Here is a 17,648-nt window from a genome sequence, read left to right on the forward strand (position 1 = left end):
AGTTAGCTCTGAACTCCGTCTAGGGAAACAATGCATAGAAGCCAGAAACAAGGCAAATAGGGTACTAAGATTCATTTTTAGGAGTGTTAAAAGTAGAAGGCCGGAAGTAATATTAAAGTTATACTTGGCGCTGGTCAGACCTCATCTAGACTACGCTGTGCAGTTCTGGTCCCCACATTACAGGAGAGATATAGGTCTATTAGAATCAGTACAGAGGAGAATGACTAAAAGGATACAGGGGATGAGGAGTATTCCTTACGAGGCGAGGTTGAAGCTGTTAAATTTACATTCTCTAGAGAGACGTAGGTTAAGAGGGGACCTGATAGAAGTCTTTAAGTGGTATAAGGGTTATAACAAGGGAGATGTAAGCAAAATTCTTAGGATCAGCAACCAGGGTAGAACAAGAAATAACGGGTTCAAGCTTGAAAAATTTAGGTTTAGGAAGGAGATAGGAAAAAATTGGTTCTCAAATAGAGTGGTAGATGAGTGGAACGGACTCTGTAATCATGTAGTTAGTGCTAGGACACTAGAGAGCTTTAAGAGAAGATTAGACAAGTTTATGGATGGGGATAACAGATGGAAATAGGTAGGTGTGTTTCATACAGGGACTGCCACGTGTAAGCCTGGTCGCTTCTTGTAGCTTCCCTTATTTCTTATGTTCTTATGTTCACACACACACACACACACACCGATATGCTGTATATTTAATACAGTACGTGGTAGCTGACACAGAAAACCTAATCCCCACTGACTGCCAAGAGAAAGAGGACAGGACACCGAATGAACTGAGGTGCGGGCGAAGAACAGAATATTTATACCCAGTACTGCGAAGCAAGTCAAGACACGCAGAAGCACCGCGACACGCGAAATGGGAGGAGTCACCGCTCTTCTGCTCCTCACAGCTGCCTGGACTATGCTGGTGTATATGACTGGCAGTTCTGAGAGGAGACATGGAGGAAGGAGGGATGGAGGAGCATGCGTAAGAGACCTAAGACTTATTAATGTCCTGAGACGTGGAGAGTAGTGTCTGGATATATGAATATAAAGGAAGTTGCAATCTCCTGTTTAATAGATATTTACGTACAGTTCCCAATGATGTCACAGAGTTCAGTAAGTTGTATATCTATGAAATGAATATGAATTGATGTATATACTAATGAATTGTTTTATATCAAGAGTTTCACAAAGGCCGAGAAGAAATGAGAATGTAATTTGTGAAGAGAGTTGTTTTACACCTTTTTCTTTTTCTTTTTTTTTTCATGAAAGATTTTGCACATAAAAGCATCAGAAAACACTGGATGCAGCAAGAAGCCATCAGGCCTACACGTGGCAATCCCTGTACAAAACATGCCTACCTAAATATTTTCACCCATCATCCTCATATTTGTGTAATCTTCTTTTAAAGCTACAATAAGACGCGAATCTCTTTGGCAACCGTATCTATAGTGACAGAGGTCGGGATGAGGTGATGATGACGGGGCAGGAGAGAGATAATAGTGGTGAGACAAGGGTATGGTAAATAGGAAAGGATATGGTGACAGAAACGGGACGGGGTGATAATGACAATGACGAAGACAGAAGTAAGAAGACAATGACAAAGCAGAGAGGTGCTGGTGACGGGAAGAAAAAACAGTAGTGGAGGAAATGATGAGGGAAGGATAGAGGTGATGGGTGAGGAAGGGTGTTGGTGGAGCTTGAGTAGGGGAATAATTGAGGTGATGGGGGAGAACAGAGGTGACGGTGGAGGAAAGGGGCAGGGACAGGTGAGGTGAGGTAGTGTAGATGAAATATTTATGGAAGCGCGATTATTGTACATGCATCCTGACCCAAGTCTATGGTTTCTTTTAAAAAATGTATGGTGTTCCGTGATGGCATTTCTGAATATCTGCTTTTACTTGTAGCGTGTTTAGTATCATTCTTGTGCTGTGATGCAGACAATTTCCACTTTTGTTTTTCTTACTCATACATTACACAGACACACACACACACACACACACACACACACACACACACACACACACACACACACACACACACTACTGTTCTATATAACAAAAGTATCTATTTATCTATTTCCTGATACGAGCAAGTAACGTGTGAGAAAACATATCCTTATCTTCTTTTCTTTTCTTTTTCTTTATTTCTTCCCCGTCTTTCTCCTTTCCTTTCGTTTCCCTACTTTCCCTTCTCTCTCTCTTTCTTTCCTTACCTTCTTTTCTTCACCCTCTTCCTCATTTACTTCTCTTCTTTACCCTCTCCTTCATTACTCTCTTGTTCTTGTCTTCCTTAATTCTTACAGCCATAACTGTAATTTATGAGGGATTACAGATTCTGGGACTTGAATTATCTGTACTTTAATGCGTTGGACACCTGTTCTCTCTCTCTCTCTCTCTCTCTCTCTCTCTCTCTCTCTCTCTCTCTCTCTCTCTCTCTCTCTCTCTCTCTCTCTCTCTCTCTCGTTATATTTCGTTTTATCAGCCATGCATACAAATTAAAACGGAGGTCAAGGTAACGATGTTTTTGTTATTGTTATTGATATATTTTCTTATTTCTTTATTAGTATGCTTGAGTTTTGTTTTGTTTTGTTTTTTTTATTTCTTTTTTTCTTCACTTTTCTCCTGGCATGCATATCTCTATAAAAAGTTCAAGGTAATGATGACTTTTTTTGCACTGTTATCTATTTATTTATCTATTTTATTAATACGCTTGAATAGTCTAATTTGTTTTTTGTGTTTTTTTTTTTTTTTCTCTCTCTCTCTTTTTCTCTCTCACTCTGTATTTCAAGTGTTATTTATCTCTTTCTCCTGGTATGCACACCACTAGGAAGAAAATTAAGTTTCAAGGTAACAATTATTTTTTGCACTTTTATTTTTCTTATTAGTACACTGATTCTAACGTTTCCTCTCTATTTCACGTGTTATTTCTTCCGTCACCTGCCTTGCATAACACTAAAAGACAAAACTTTGTTCTTATTTCGTACGTTTGAATAATCTAACTTTTTTTTCCACTTTTCTCCTTCCATGTATACAAAAAAAGGCATAGTTACAATTTTTTTTCACAACTAATTAAACAAAGCTTATTTTTTCGCTCGTTAGTAAGCTTGAACAGTCTGACTTTCTCTCTCTATTTCACCTTTATTTACCTTTTCTCCTGCCACGCATACAAATAAAGAGAGAGAGAGAGAGAGAGAGAGAGAGAGAGAGAGAGAGAGAGAAAACTAAGTCAAGGTAACAATGATTTCTGCACAGCTCATTTCATTCTCCACTACGCTTGAATGCTCAAATGACGCAAAAGAGACACCTAGCCGCCGCTGGGAAGTGGCGAGCGCTACCCCGTGACAGTCTCCCAAGAAACATTTGTTCAGGTGGCGTCTAGAAAGCAAAGCAGCGCCGGGCCGAGTCAGTAGGGCGAGGTCGAGGCTGTAGTGGCAGGTAGTGTTTACTTGGGGAGTGTGCCGTGGTGTGGTGGAGGAGGGAGGGTGTTTGGGGGTGTCTGGAGATTACAACGTGTCAGTGTATGTCAGACAAGAATGTCAGTTGGTATTATGTATGTAGATGTAGAGCTTTGTCACGGCGCTTCCTGTGGTGTTCCTTCATTGCGATTCGTCTCTTATTCTCAGGGGAAGTCTACAATTTGACACGCATACTTAATGTCGCTTTGGAAGGATAGATGGCCACATTCACAGTCTGATGGTTCTAAAGTATTATGGAACTGATGGGTCTTAAACATCGAGACATTAATAAATGAATCAACAAATAAAGGTTACAAATATTTTTTCAGATTTTTTTTTATTCATTTCACAATTGGACTCGTTTTCACGGTAGAGATTTTATAACAAAGATTCTTAATTATCTTTAAGTATCTATGAAAACATTTTAAATATCCTCTTTCCTGCTTTCACTTACTTTTCTGTATCGTTTTACACGTTTACAAATTATTAATCCCAAAATATATATGAAAAACTGCTCTGAATATCTCCTCCCTTCCCTTCAGATTTTCACTTCGACGTGACGCAATATTTGGTTCAAGTCAAGCCCTAAAGAATGTTGACAATATACTGGCCAGTCAGTGGTCGTCTCCAAGAATGGAAATGCCAAGTATCAGAGCAGACGCAAGATGCATCCCAGCTGGCCACCAATGACATACCGGGGAGTACCAGCGCCTGTATTAGAGAGCGTTAGAGACAGGGAAGGCGATCAGCACCATTCAAAGGGCGAGAAAGCAATATGATTAGAAAAAATGACCAGTTATTCCGAACGGCATGTTAGTTGAATAAATTAAAAGAAGGTGAAGGATAAAAGCTGTTTCGCTAGTGTCTCCATAAGTCTTAGTGATACGTCTGATATTTTGCATGTATTGTTCTATGGGTTTAACTGCTATGTTTAATAATGGGTTCTGTAAATAAATGTCTTTTTTTTTTTTTTTTTTGACGGGGGAGGAGGGAAAGGGAGAAGGGTAGAGGTGAGCTGATAAGGAGGGGTAAGTAAACATTGCTATGAATCATTATTGTTGTTGTTGTTGTTACTAATGATGGTGATGTTGCTGTTATTATTTTACTCCTACTAGTACCACTACTACTAGCACTACACCACACGCCGCCACCACCACCACCACCACCACCAGTATTTAAGCAGAGCAATGCCACGATCCCAAGCGGTGACCTTCGCCTATCAGAACCGGACGGGACCAAAGCACCGGTCACAGCGACACCACGCACCACAAAACACAGACACCCCCCCCTCTTCCACACTCCCCGACACGCATAATCCCGTCCACCCACCACTCGGATGCTCGCCTACACAAGGTCCTCCCAAACGTCGTGATACGTAAAAACTGGTCTAAATAACACTAAAAAGTTACGCGTACATGAAAGCAACACTCTCTGCGCAACCTTGACGGCCTTGAAGTGATGTGCGCACCAGTTTCAGAGATTCCACTGCAGTCTGGTGTCATGTAGGTTAGGTTAGGTGACGGGGTGAGATGTAATGAAGTAAAGGTGCTGGGAGAGACTATAGTACCTCTGCCTATGTAACCTAACCTAACATAACATAACTTACGACTTTCCTGTGTTGATGTATGAGCGTCAGAATGTGTTTGTGATATGAGTCCTTTTTGCTTCTTCTTCTTGATAATGTTGTTATTGATGATGTTGTTGTTGTTGCTGTTCTTCTTCTTTTACGTGTCAGGAAACTCAGCCAAAGGAACGAAAACGAAAACAACTACAAAATACAAATAAAAAACGTTCAGTCATCCATACATAAAGAAAACCAACCACGCGTCGAATGTATTTCATTATCAATAAGACTCATCTATATTTCAGCACCAGTACATATATTTCCCTCTCCCTCGTGTCATTTATATTTGCTTACACTGCTACACTGCCTGGCTCCCGAGTGCCCTGCTGTTGTGTTAGTGGCGGAAATCACGGAGTAGCTGGATATTTATGATGTCTCGAGGAACACTGTGGTGGATGTTATGAAATTTGAGGGATTGGTTGTGTGGTGTTAATGGTGTTGTTGATGTTCTCGTCTTTTTTTTTTTTTTTTTGTCATCATCATCTATTTCCCTACTTCTTCCTTTTTTCTTTTTTCTTTTTTTCTTCTTCTTCTACTACTTCTTGATGATGATGATGATGATGATGATGATGATGATGATGATGATGATGATGTCGTTGCTCTTCTTCTTCTTTTATTTGTCAGGAAGATCAGCCAAATGAACAAAAACTTATAAAATAAAAACACCCACTACACCACTCCCCCCACCTCCCCCCCCAAAAAAAAGAAAAAGAAAAAAGAGGAGAAGAATTATGAGAAGTAAGTCACCAATTTATTTTCTGATGCGTCTTGATACTCGTCTTTAGACACTGTTCAAGTCGTAGGAAGAACACACACACACACACACACACACACACACACACACACACACACACACACACACATACAGGAATGAGAGCTGCAGAGTTTACCAGTGAGAGAGATGAAAGTGTGATGATACTGGTTAACTTTTGTATTAGTTGAAGAAGTTGATGATGGTGATGATGATACGTTGCCGTACAGCGTGTGAGAGTGCCGAAGTGTCACACTGCGACGGAAAAACACATTGGATAGCGTGAATAACGACACTAGAAAGTAAAAATATCACCTAATCATCAACGATACCAAAACTATTTAGTGGTGTAATGCCGCCCGTGGGGGAAACGTACATATTGGATTGATGACATGAGAGGCAACCGTGGGAAGAGTGCTGGAAACCCTGTACTTAGGATCGAAGCGTTTATAGAGGGAACAATGAGATGGGCAATGAAGGGAACCACGGCATGCAGGTGGTGGGTCGAGGAACGAGAGAAAGGAAGGCTTGAAGTACTTAGACGACTAGAGATTAGAACACGAGAACACAACATAAAAGAACACAGCAAGAAGCCAACAGACCCACAAGTGAAGTTTCCTGCACAACACATAACACGTAAATTCATCGAGTTTGAACCCGTTATTTTTTTTTTTTTTTATTATAAGAACACAAGAATACGAATACATAAGGAACAATGCAAGAAACTAATAGACTATAAGTGAAATTGCCTTTATAATGCATAATATATAACTTTATTAAGCTTGACCCCGTTACTTTTTGTCCTATCCTGATTACTGACCCTTAGGATTTCGCTCGTATTAATTGTTATATCCTTATACCGCTTGAAGACCTCGATAAGATCCAGTCTTTTCTCGGCCGTGAACAATCTACCTCTTGTACTTTCCTGATTACTAACCCTGAGGACTTGGTTCATGTCACCCTTGCTGTATTACTTATACCACTTGAAAACTTTCATCTGCTCCTCTCATTTCTCGGCCACCGCTTTCAGTCAGCTTTTAATAAACACCTCATCCCCCATCCACCTTTCATCAGAGGTTGCAGCTGCCCATCCGAAAGGTGTCACCAAGAGGGGTCGACGTTCCCTTGCATTCTTAACGGTGACGGCAGGTGTGGAGTGAGACACCTGCCTGACCACATGTACCCTTTTCCTTCCCCCCCGAGTAGTCTTCGAAGAGAAAAAGAAACAACCACTTCTCCAATAATCATATCCAGAAGAGAATCAAATTATGGGGAGGTTATTGTTTAACTAGGACAATACTGAGAGAAATAGACAAATATTAAGAACAGTGATAGAAGTAGACAAATTCTCTCTCTCTCTCTCTCTCTCTCTCTCTCTCTCTCTCTCTCTCTCTCTCTCTCTCTCTCTCTCTCTCTCTCTCTCTCTTTTAACCTGCACATTCATGACAGTACATAACACACACACACACACACACACACCACGCGCAGCTTGGAGCACGGGAAGGGTGGTGGTGGTGAGAGGGCAGCATTCCCTTGGGCTTATGGATTAGATACAGGAGAGCCAAGGAAAGATGAAGGATACAAGAAGCTGTCCTGCCATTACAATTTTAACAAAGTAATCGTAAATATCAGAATATTTTGTCTTTATTTCCAAGAAATTTCAATTATCAGAGAGAGAGAGAGAGAGAGAGAGAGAGAGAGAGAGAGAGAGAGAGAGAGAGAGAGAGAGAGAGAGAGAGGGGGGGGGGGTGCTAAGATGGAGGGGACAGGGAGGGGAGTGTGAAAAATGTAGAAACAAGGAGGGAGTGAGATAGGCGACGGACATGGAGTGGGTTGACAAAGGAGGTAAGGCTTAATTGACACGTCACGACTTCTGGCCTATCATATCCCTTGGGCTGACATGTGGCTTTAGCTAAAAAATAAGGGTAGGAAGGCTGCTTCGTCAAGTAGAGAGCCGTTTGAGTAAATATATACATACATACATACATACATTCTTATATACATACACAGAAACAACTGAAGTAATGCACACACACACACACACACACACACACACACACACACACACACACACAAGATCACACAAGATCACAAGCAAACAAAATGACAAACGAACAAAAAAACGTTGATGAAGTTCTGATTTGCACACGCAGATAGACTTGGAAACACACACACACACACACACACACACACACACACACACACACACACACACACACACACACACACACACACCAAGTAGCAATTTAAGGGTTAAACACCAATTATACAGCTTTGTGACTCGTCTCTGATCTGCGCCACACGTGCGCGCGCACACACACACGCACACAGGGCAGTAAAGCTTGTGGGAGTGTAGTGTTAACACACCACCACGCCATACCATACCGCACCACACAACACCACCGCTACCATCAACACCACCACCACCACCATACCATACCATACCACACAACACCATACCTCACCACACCACCACACCACAGTATCCTTGGCGACCTAGCCATTCCAGCCCGCCGAGCCCCGCCGATCCCCGTCCCGTCCAGCCGCGGCTAAGGTAACAATTTCTCGTCACATATTTAGCGTAGTTTCGAGGATTTTGCAGGTGTTTCCAAGTTATTTAAAGGCTCACTGTGTAGGACTAGGTGGAGTAAGTGGAGGTGAAGGGGATGGGAGGGGTGTGATCGGGAGGGGAGAGGAGGAGGTGGTACGGAGGATTGGTGGAAAAAACTACTTCGGCTCTACATCACGATTTTTTCTTTTTTATTAGTGGAGTTTGCATTGTTTTGATATTTGATTTATTGATAAAAAAAAAAAAAGTAAAACAAGTAATGATATGTAATAAGATCTTGTCTAGCTATGTTTTTGTTTCTTGTTAAAATAACACTTTCGTCATTTTAAGAATTTATTTTATTTTATTTATTTATTTTTTTTTTTTTTTTACTTTTATTAGCATGCCTAGGATTGTTTTGGTGTTTGAGTAAAGACTTAAAAATCTCAAAAAGTGCATCACAAGTAATACTATTCAATAAAATCTAGTCTAGCAATTCATATTTTCAAATTTAAGATAAGTCCGTTGCTAGATTTGAAAAAAATATTTTCTTTATAGGATGAGAAATTTGTGTTTCCTTTATTTATTTGGGAAGTAAAGATTTGTTTTATATTCAGAATATGTAACATAATCTAGTCTGGCTGTGTTTTCCTTCTCGATATTATAATCTTTTTGTGGCCCCATTCGTAAAAATTACAGATTGTGTTTTCGATTTTTCTCTATTATTAGTCAGGCTGGAAGTGTTTTTATATTCTAGATATTTATTAAAGTATATGGAAAGTCAGAATATATAAAGCATTCCAGTCTAGTTCCGTTTTTTCAAAGGGTCAATTTCAAAATGGATTAACGTACGTAATTTAAAAGCATGACGTCATCAGTGACGTCATCAGGACATGCGACCCGGGACATGCCTCCATTCCAGTCTCTCTCCGTCAATGTTCAGTGTGTTAGTGGAAGTATATGGTAGGTCAGAATATATAGTGTAGTCTTTCTTCTTGCAAGTTTCAAAATGAATTGCCATACTTAAAAATAAGGGCCGAGACGGACATTTTTCCTGCGTCCCTCCCTGCCTGTACATCAATATTTAGTTAAACCTCTGTGTGCTTCCAGACTCAGAAGTTAAGGGAAGCCAAAATTAACCAGGAAAGTAGACAAATAACCGCCCAAAATGTGAATGGTCACACCTTGTCTACTGGGAATTGTTTCGATAAGACTGGCTGCCTTTCACAGCACCAGTCATGAGAGTAAGGCAAAAATTAAATGCACGTGTGTGTGTGTGTGTGTGTGTGTGTGTGTGTTACACTATATATACTTTCCTGGATGAGAGAGAGAGAGAGAGAGAGAGAGGGGGGGGGGGAGCTTAGAATGAGATGATAGGGAGGGGGATATGAGAAATGTAGAAACAAGGAGGGAGTGGGGATGAGGAGGCGGACATGGAGTGGGGTTGAGAAAGGTGTGGCTTAATTAACATGTCATGACTTCTGACCAATGACATTTACCTATTAAAATCCTTAAATTGACATGTCGCTCTAGTTAAAAATAAGGGTAGGAAGTCTGCTTCATCAAGCAAGGAGCCGTCGGTACATATGTAATTGTTTAACGGTCATTCTGCATAATCAGTAGGAAAGCCACTCATGACACCACAAAGAATCATCTAGGTGGTCTTTGAAAATTGTCGTGATGAGAGAACAATGCATATAAGTACAGTACAAAGCTGTTAGTATCCCTCACCAGGATTACATAATACTTTTTCAAATATTTTTATCATTTTCTTTTCCATTCTGTTGTCTCCGTCTATAACCATCTCCCCTTTTCTCACGCTGCCATCTGCTCGCTCTTCATCCAGATGATACATCTCTCTCTCTCTTCTCTCTCTCTCTCTCTCTCTCTCTCTCTCTCTCTCTCTCTCTGCATGGATATAATTGATCATCCTCAAATATTTTTATTTCTGTCGACATTTCAGTATTAATAGTAGTTTGGTGTTTCTTTCCAAGTCCCTTTTTTTTCTCAAGGTCTGCCTCTGTTAGTCTTCTTTCTAATGTATTTTTATCAGCCAAATAAAGGCAAAATAGGAGCGGGAAAAATTAAACGCACGTGTGTGTGTGTGTGTGTGTGTGTGTGTGTGTGTGTGTGTGTGTGTATAATTGGTGTTTAACCCTTAAATTGCTACTTGGTGTGTGTGTGTGTGTGTGTGTGTGTGTGTGTTACACTGCATATACTTTCCAGAATGAGAGAGAGAGAGAGAGAGAGAGAGAGAGAGAGAGAGAGAGAGAGAGAGAGAGAGAGAGAGAATTTAAATAAAATTTTAGAGGATTTCAGACAAATGCAATGAGAATAATGGGTTAAACGACAAAGATAGTAAGCGGTTGAAATAAAGTGTGATTTTAGCTTCCCTATCTTCACCTCCTTCCGCTTCTCTCTCTCTCTCTCTCTCTCTCTCTCTCTCTCTCTCTCTCTCTCTCTCTCTCTCTCTCTCTCTCTCTCGCTTAATCTGCATATTCATGACAGTATGTAATACACACACACACCCCACGTGCAGCTTGGAGTTTGAAGCACGGGAAGGGTGGTGGTGGTGGTGGTGAGAGGGCAGCATTCCCTTGGGCTTACGGATAAGTTACTGAAGAGCCAGGGAAAGATGAAGGATACAAGAAGCTGTCCTGCCATTACAGTTTTAACAAAGTAATCGTAAATATCAGGATTTTTAGTCTTCATTTCCAAGAAATCTCAATTACCAAAGAGAGAGAGAGAGAGAGAGAGAGAGAGAGAGAGAGAGAGAGAGAGAGAGAGAGAGAGAGAGGCTTAGATGATCGGGAGGGAGGTATGAGAAATGTAGAAACAAGATATATATCTATATATCTATATATCTATTTATCTGTCTATCTGTCTGTCTGTCTAAATGTCTATCTATCAATATATATATATATATATATATATATATATATATATATATATATATATATATATATATATATATATATATATATATATATATATATATATATATATATATATATATATATAAAAGAGGTGTGGCTTAATTAATTGTCAATGATATTTACCTATTAAAATCCCTTGAGTTGACATGTCGCTCTAGCTAAAAAAATATATATAAATAAATAAATAAATAAATAAGAGTAGGAAGGCTGCTTCATTGAGTACGGAGCCTATAGAACTTCGCAAAGGTAAAAAAAAAAAAAATAGGAATGAACTGGGTCTCAAATAGAAGAATATGTAGTAGACTCAGTAATCAGATTGTTAGTGCAGAATGAATAGAAAACTTTTAACACTTTCACTGTGGTATGCAACAACTTATAGCACTAGAAACAATGTATAGAATATTAAAAGCATGTACATAAAAGGTAATAAAAGAAAAGATTTTGTAATTTCTGTTCAGTACACTGCTTGAAGATGGCTGTAGAACAAGAAAAGCTATCGCAGATTGGTTGGTAATTAAGGAAAGATGTGCCAAATAGCAAAAGGTAAAGAAGATTAGACAAATAAAGGGATGAGGATGATGGTTGAAAATTATAAGGATGTTTTATAAAGGAACTGCCACGTGTTGGCTTGATGGCTTCTTGCAGCTTCCCCTATTACCTTTTTTTTTTTTTTACTCGAGGATGTGATAGATGGAGGTATGTAGTTTTATAGTTGTCTGACACTGATTTTTTGTATGAAGCGTTCTGTATAACATGCCATCAGAGCTTTTGGGGAAATGTACTGCAGACAAGACAGCTCCATGAAAGCCACCACGAAAATTCTCTCTCTCTCTCTCTCTCTCTCTCTCTCTCTCTCTCTCTCTCTCTCTCTCTCTCTCTCTCTCTCTCTCTCTCTCTCTCTCTCTCTCTCTCTCTCTCTCTCTCATGATCGGTGGAAAGGGGCGTGAAGAGTAATTGTCTGTGTATGATTACCTCAACACACCAATATTCCTCTTGTACACAGCCATCATAAAGAGAAGATGATCATTACCTTCTTTTTTCTTCTTTCTTCTTCTTCTTACTTCCTTTCTTTTCTGTTTTTTTTTTCCATCTTCTTTCTCCTTTTTTATTATTATTTTCTTCTTTTCTTGTTATTGTTCTCATTCTTGTACTTCTTCTTCTTTTTGTTCTTGTTCTGTTACTACAACTACTTATTATTGTCATTACTATTGTTATTATTATTGTTATTATTATTATTATTATTATTGTTGTTGTTCTTGTTGTTGTTGATGTTATGATTCGTCTTCTTCCTTGGCCAAGGTAAAAATTAAGGTCAAATTTATCTCTTTTCTGCGTTTAAATATACTGGAGAAATTGTTCTCCCCCTTGATATTCATAAGGCATCGTGATAAAACACAACTAATAATGCTAATTATTTAAAACTAATAGAGCTAACATTAACCGCAGTGATAAACCTTTTACTGAAAACATATCAGGCATCCTCCCCAAATCTACCACACCAACACCCTCATCCACAGCCTGTCTTGCACTAAAGCGAAAGAAACTAATCAAAGTAAAGTACCCATTGTGAAAAAAAAATAAATAAAAAAAAAATATATATATATATATATATATATATATATATATATATATATATATATATATATATATATATATATATATATATATATATATATATATATATATATATATATAATGAAAATAAATAAGTAACTGAATAGCCTCCCCTTAAAATATCACATCTTTCGCTGCATTTAAACTAGAGAACATGAGCTGTGTTAGGGTACACTGAGGAAAATATGATACATTCCCTGAATTTACCCTGGCAGTGTCGAGAATGTATGTTCTTTTTATTTTTTTCCATGTAGGAGGGGCACCGGCCGAGAGCAACAAAAATGCAATAAAAAAAGGCCCACTAAGGTGCCGGTCCCCGAACAGCGTCACAAGCGGTAATCAAAAATTTCAAAATAAGTGTCTTGAAAGGCAAGCGTATAGAAAACATGAGGAAGATGGAAAAAAGTATACATATTATGTTGAAAAGTATGGATGTAGCATGAAGGGAGTCTGAATACAGTTTGAAATTACAGTAGTATGAAAAGTGTGAAAAAAGTATTTGAATGATTTTGAAGGATGGAAATAAACGCGAAATTAAGAAAAGAGAAAAGACTTTTTTTTTTTCCTGGCCAAGAGATTTGCTAGTGGTCATGTGTGGCCAGAGGAGAGTTGTCCACGGTACGTTTGGTCGTCATCAGGTTTGGCCAGGATAGATTTGGCCAGGGTAGGTTTGGTTCGTCGTCAGGATTGTTCATTGGAAGTTTGGTTCGTCGTCAGGAGTGTGCGTGCGAGGTTTGGTTCGTCGTCAGGATTGTTCATTGGAAGTTTGGTTCGTCGTCAGGAGTGTGCGTGGGAGGTTTGGTTCGTCGTCAGGATTGTCCTGTGGAGGTTTAGTTCGTCGTCAGGAGTGTGCGTGGGAGGTTTGGTTGTGTCCTGTGGAGGTTTGGTTCGTCGTCAGGATTGTCCTGTGGAGGTTTGGTTCGTCGTCAGGAGTGTGCGGGGGAGGTTTGGTTCGTCGTCAGGATTGTCCAGGGTACGTTCCATTTGTCGTTAGGATTGTCTTCAAGATTGTTAATCAGTGGGTAATTTTAACTTTTTTTTTTTTTTTTCTTTATGTGCTCTCCCCTCCTTTAATGTTTATCGCCTTATAAATTTTCACACAAGTTATCACTTCACTTCGCAGCTAGAGGAGAGAGATAATTAGTGTTTTTTTTTTTTTATGTAGGAAGGACACTGGCCAAGGGCAACAAAAATCTAATTAAAAAAAATGCCCACTGAAATGCCAGTCCCATAAAAGGGCCAAAGCAGTGGTCAAAAATTGATGAATAAGTGTCTTGAAACCTCCCTCTTGAAGGAATTCAAGTCATAGGAAGGTGGAAATACAGAAGCAGACAGGGAGTTCCAGAGTTTACCAGAGAAAGGGATGAATGATTGAGAATACTGGTTAACTCTTGTGTTAGAGAGATGGACAGAATAGGGGTGAGAGAAAGAAGAAAGTCTTGTGCAGCGAGGCCGCGGAAGGAGGGGAGGCATGCAGTTAGCAAGATCAGAAGAGCAGTTAGCATGAAAATAGCGGTAGAAGACAGCTAGATATGCAACATTGCGGCGGTGAGAGAGAGGCTGAAGACAGTCAGTTAGAGGAGAGGAGTTGATGAGATGAATAGCTTTTGATTCCACCCTGTCTAGAAGAGCAGTATAAGTGGAACCCCCCAGACATGTGAAGCATACTCCATACATGGACGGATAAGGCCCTTGTACAGAGTTAGCAGCTGGGAGGGTGAGAAAAACTGGCGGAGACGTCTCAGAACACCTAACTTCATAGAAGCTGTTTTAGCTAGAGATGAGATGTGAAGTTTCCAGTTCAGATTATAAGTAAAGTAAAGCATCCTGCTATTTTGGCATCTTAATTAAGTCACCCTGATTCCTTCAAATGTAAGAAAATGGAACTTAGTAAAATGGAATATACACCCAGGCTTTTTTTTATTGTTATTATTATTATTATTATTATTATTATTTCTTTCCTTCTTTTCTCTCTAATTTTCTTCTTATAACAAGAGATAAAATCAATATATATATATATATATATATATATATATATATATATATATATATATATATATATATATATATATATATATATATATATATATATATATATATATATATATATATATATATATATATATTTTTTTTTTTTTTTTTTTTTTTTTTTTTACGGCCAGAGAATATGTTTTGTTTTACATTTGTTTATTTATTTCTCTATTTATTACTACTATTATATATTCTTTTTATTTAATTTATTTATCTCTAGTTTTTTTTTTCTTTACAAAAGAATATCAATGTTGTTGCTGCTTCTACTACTGTTTTTTAGCGTCACGAAAGATTAGTAGTAGTAGTAGTAGTAGTAGTAGTAGTAGTAGTAGTAGTAGTAGTAGTAGTAGTAGTATAGCGCCACGAGAGTATATTATTCTATTTTACTTAATATTCACAGATATTTTTTTCTTTCTTATATGCATATAATATATATATATATATATATATATATATATATATATATATATATATATATATATATATATATATATATATATATATATATATATATATATATAATTTTTTTCTTTTTTTTCTGTTTTTTTCTTTCCGCACCAGTGGGACATTATTCTATGAGGCTTAATAAATATTTTGAGCACAAAGCAAGACCTTAGAATTGACCCCACAATGGTGTTCAGACTTAATTTAGCACCATGAAACGACGTCAGTCCTTTTTACTCATCCGGTGCACTTGCACCCATGAGGCAGGTGCCGCAAGGAGGGGCGGAGCTTTAATACCAGAGGATAGATATAAGAAAGCGTCTCAGGAAGCAGGAATACAGTTCAGGTCGTGGCCATGAAGCTGCATCTGCTTCCCTTCCTGTTCCTGCTGCTGCTCCTCGTGCTCGGTAAGTTACTCCCTTTCTTTACTTGGCTATACAAATGTCATAAAATTAGCTTTGAGAATGTTATCCCTTCCACTGTCACACAATCTTTTACAGAATCATTTATAAACCTTTTTGGACACATTTTCATATCACATAGAGTCTCTTAAGAACACAAGAGCGTATAGGATGAGGGAGGTTGCAAGAAGCCACAAGAAGTCCATTGACCTGCACTCACTTCCACTGCATCTAACACTTTCACTCAATCTCAAGCCTGTAGTGTGCTGGCAGTCTCCTCACAAAGCCAGAGAACTGTTAGATTGTCATCAGATCAGAGGATTTTCAGGAAAGATGCTAAACACATAAATGAGTGCAGAATGTTACTCGACTTTTGTCCATCACTATACATTTCTTGGTGTGTCTTACTGCACAGTGACTGTTTTATTCCCCAACAGGCCAGTGCGCCAATCACCAGGGCAGGCGACATGTCCAGGGCGGCACGTCCATGGAGAAACAACACTTGAGGATACCACGAGTAAAGATACCGAAATGGATAAGGAAAGTTTTTAGAAAGAAATCCAAAAGCAGCAAATCCAACTTAAGTGAAATTGAGCCAATCGGTTTAGAAGAGAACATGGACTGGCAGGAGCCCAGTTCAGGGACATCTGACGGGAACATACCCAGAGCAAGGACACCTGACGAAGACCCACGCAAAGACTGGGAAAAGTGGAACAACAAAGATGATACTTACTTAGGGTCACGACGAGGGGAGCTACCCAAGTACTGGGACAGGTGGGATGACAAAGAGACGTCCACTGTGGACGCAACGAAGCACTGGGAAACGTGGATTGATAGACGAGAAGACAAGTTCTGGAGCAACCGAGGATAAAACACCTAAGAACTGCAAAGGACGTGAAAGAATAAAACATAAGGGGACTTCGGAGACATCCAAGGGACAGATACCTGAAGACAAGACACGTGGACCAAAGCGAATGCAGCGTTGTGAGGCCCCAGTGAGGGGGCGGTGTGGCGGTAAAGGTGTGAAGCCTCAGACTCACACTGTTTTCAGAGTCGCATTATCTTCCGTCACCCCGGCTGTAGACAGAGGCTGACGCACACACGCTAGCCACACGCCACCCACTGCCTGTTCTGTCTCTGCTCCCCTTTGATAAGCTCCTGTCCACAAATGTAATCATGTAACATGCATAATTAAAAATGTCATACATATAAATAAATAAAGTTTCTTTCATAATCTACATTATTTTCTATCAATAAAATGCATACACAGCTTCTCCGACAATCAGCATCACCTTTCCCTCTTTCTGGAACTTTGCCAGTATTTAATTTGTTCCTAAGAAGGGCGACGGCTTCAGTCCCTCAAACTACAGGCCTACAACCTTAATTGTCGGAAGTTTTTTTTTCTTTTTCTTCTTAAGTTTTCCAGTCTACATATTTTCAACAACATTCCTTAGCTACTACTAAGGATCTACTCACGATCCTCTCTCATAAGGAATGGTGCAATGGTGATCTAGCTTTCCTTACTAAGTTTTACCCTCTCACTCTCAAGGGTTTTCAATGAAACCTTTGCTGTTCCCTTAGTCATATCGAGAGCTTTCAATAGTCTGGTACAAGTCTTTGATTTCTAAATTTCTATCCATCTCTTTGCACCTTTATCTCAAATTTCTTCTCTGAACGTTCTACTGTTGCAGCAGCAGCAGCAGCACCAGTAGTAGTAGTAGTAGTAGTAGTAGTAGTAGTAGTAGTAGTAGTAGTAGTAGTAGTGGTGGTGGTGGTGGTGGTGGAAGTAGTTTGGGGGAACACTAGTATTTTTGGTTAAAGTTTAACTAGCTCATTACGACTTTCTCT

General features: G+C 39.1%; 2 protein-coding genes across 3 annotated transcripts in view; one reads left to right on the plus strand and one right to left on the minus strand.

The window, feature by feature from the left end:
• Window positions 1–17,648, minus strand: part of LOC135094449 (uncharacterized) — a 38,705-nt gene that overhangs the window by 12,385 nt on the left and 8,672 nt on the right. The window lies entirely within an intron of this gene.
• LOC135094363 (uncharacterized) lies at window positions 8,176–17,036 on the plus strand. Of its 2 annotated transcripts, none has more exons than XM_063994398.1 (3): window positions 8,176–8,380; window positions 15,517–15,806; window positions 16,238–17,036. In XM_063994398.1, exons 2-3 carry the CDS (start codon window positions 15,755–15,757, stop codon window positions 16,669–16,671), a joined length of 486 nt encoding a protein of 161 aa, XP_063850468.1. In that variant the 5' UTR covers window positions 8,176–8,380; window positions 15,517–15,754; the 3' UTR covers window positions 16,672–17,036. The 2 variants fall into 2 exon arrangements, with proteins under 2 accessions (XP_063850468.1, XP_063850477.1); XM_063994407.1 differs by having other exon boundaries at window positions 15,667–15,806.

This window comes from Scylla paramamosain, chromosome 3 (assembly GCF_035594125.1).
Source record: "Scylla paramamosain isolate STU-SP2022 chromosome 3, ASM3559412v1, whole genome shotgun sequence".
NCBI lineage: Eukaryota > Metazoa > Arthropoda > Malacostraca > Decapoda > Portunidae > Scylla > Scylla paramamosain.

Excerpts from the sequence above, each read along its gene's own strand:
- LOC135094363 (XM_063994398.1), top strand. The coding sequence starts at position 15,755 with ATGAAGCTGCATCTGCTTCCCTTCCTGTTCCTGCTGCTGCTCCTCGTG. Across the intron at positions 15,807-16,237 it reads GCTGCTGCTCCTCGTGCTCG|GCCAGTGCGCCAATCACCAG; the intron begins GTAAGTTACTCC and ends ATTCCCCAACAG.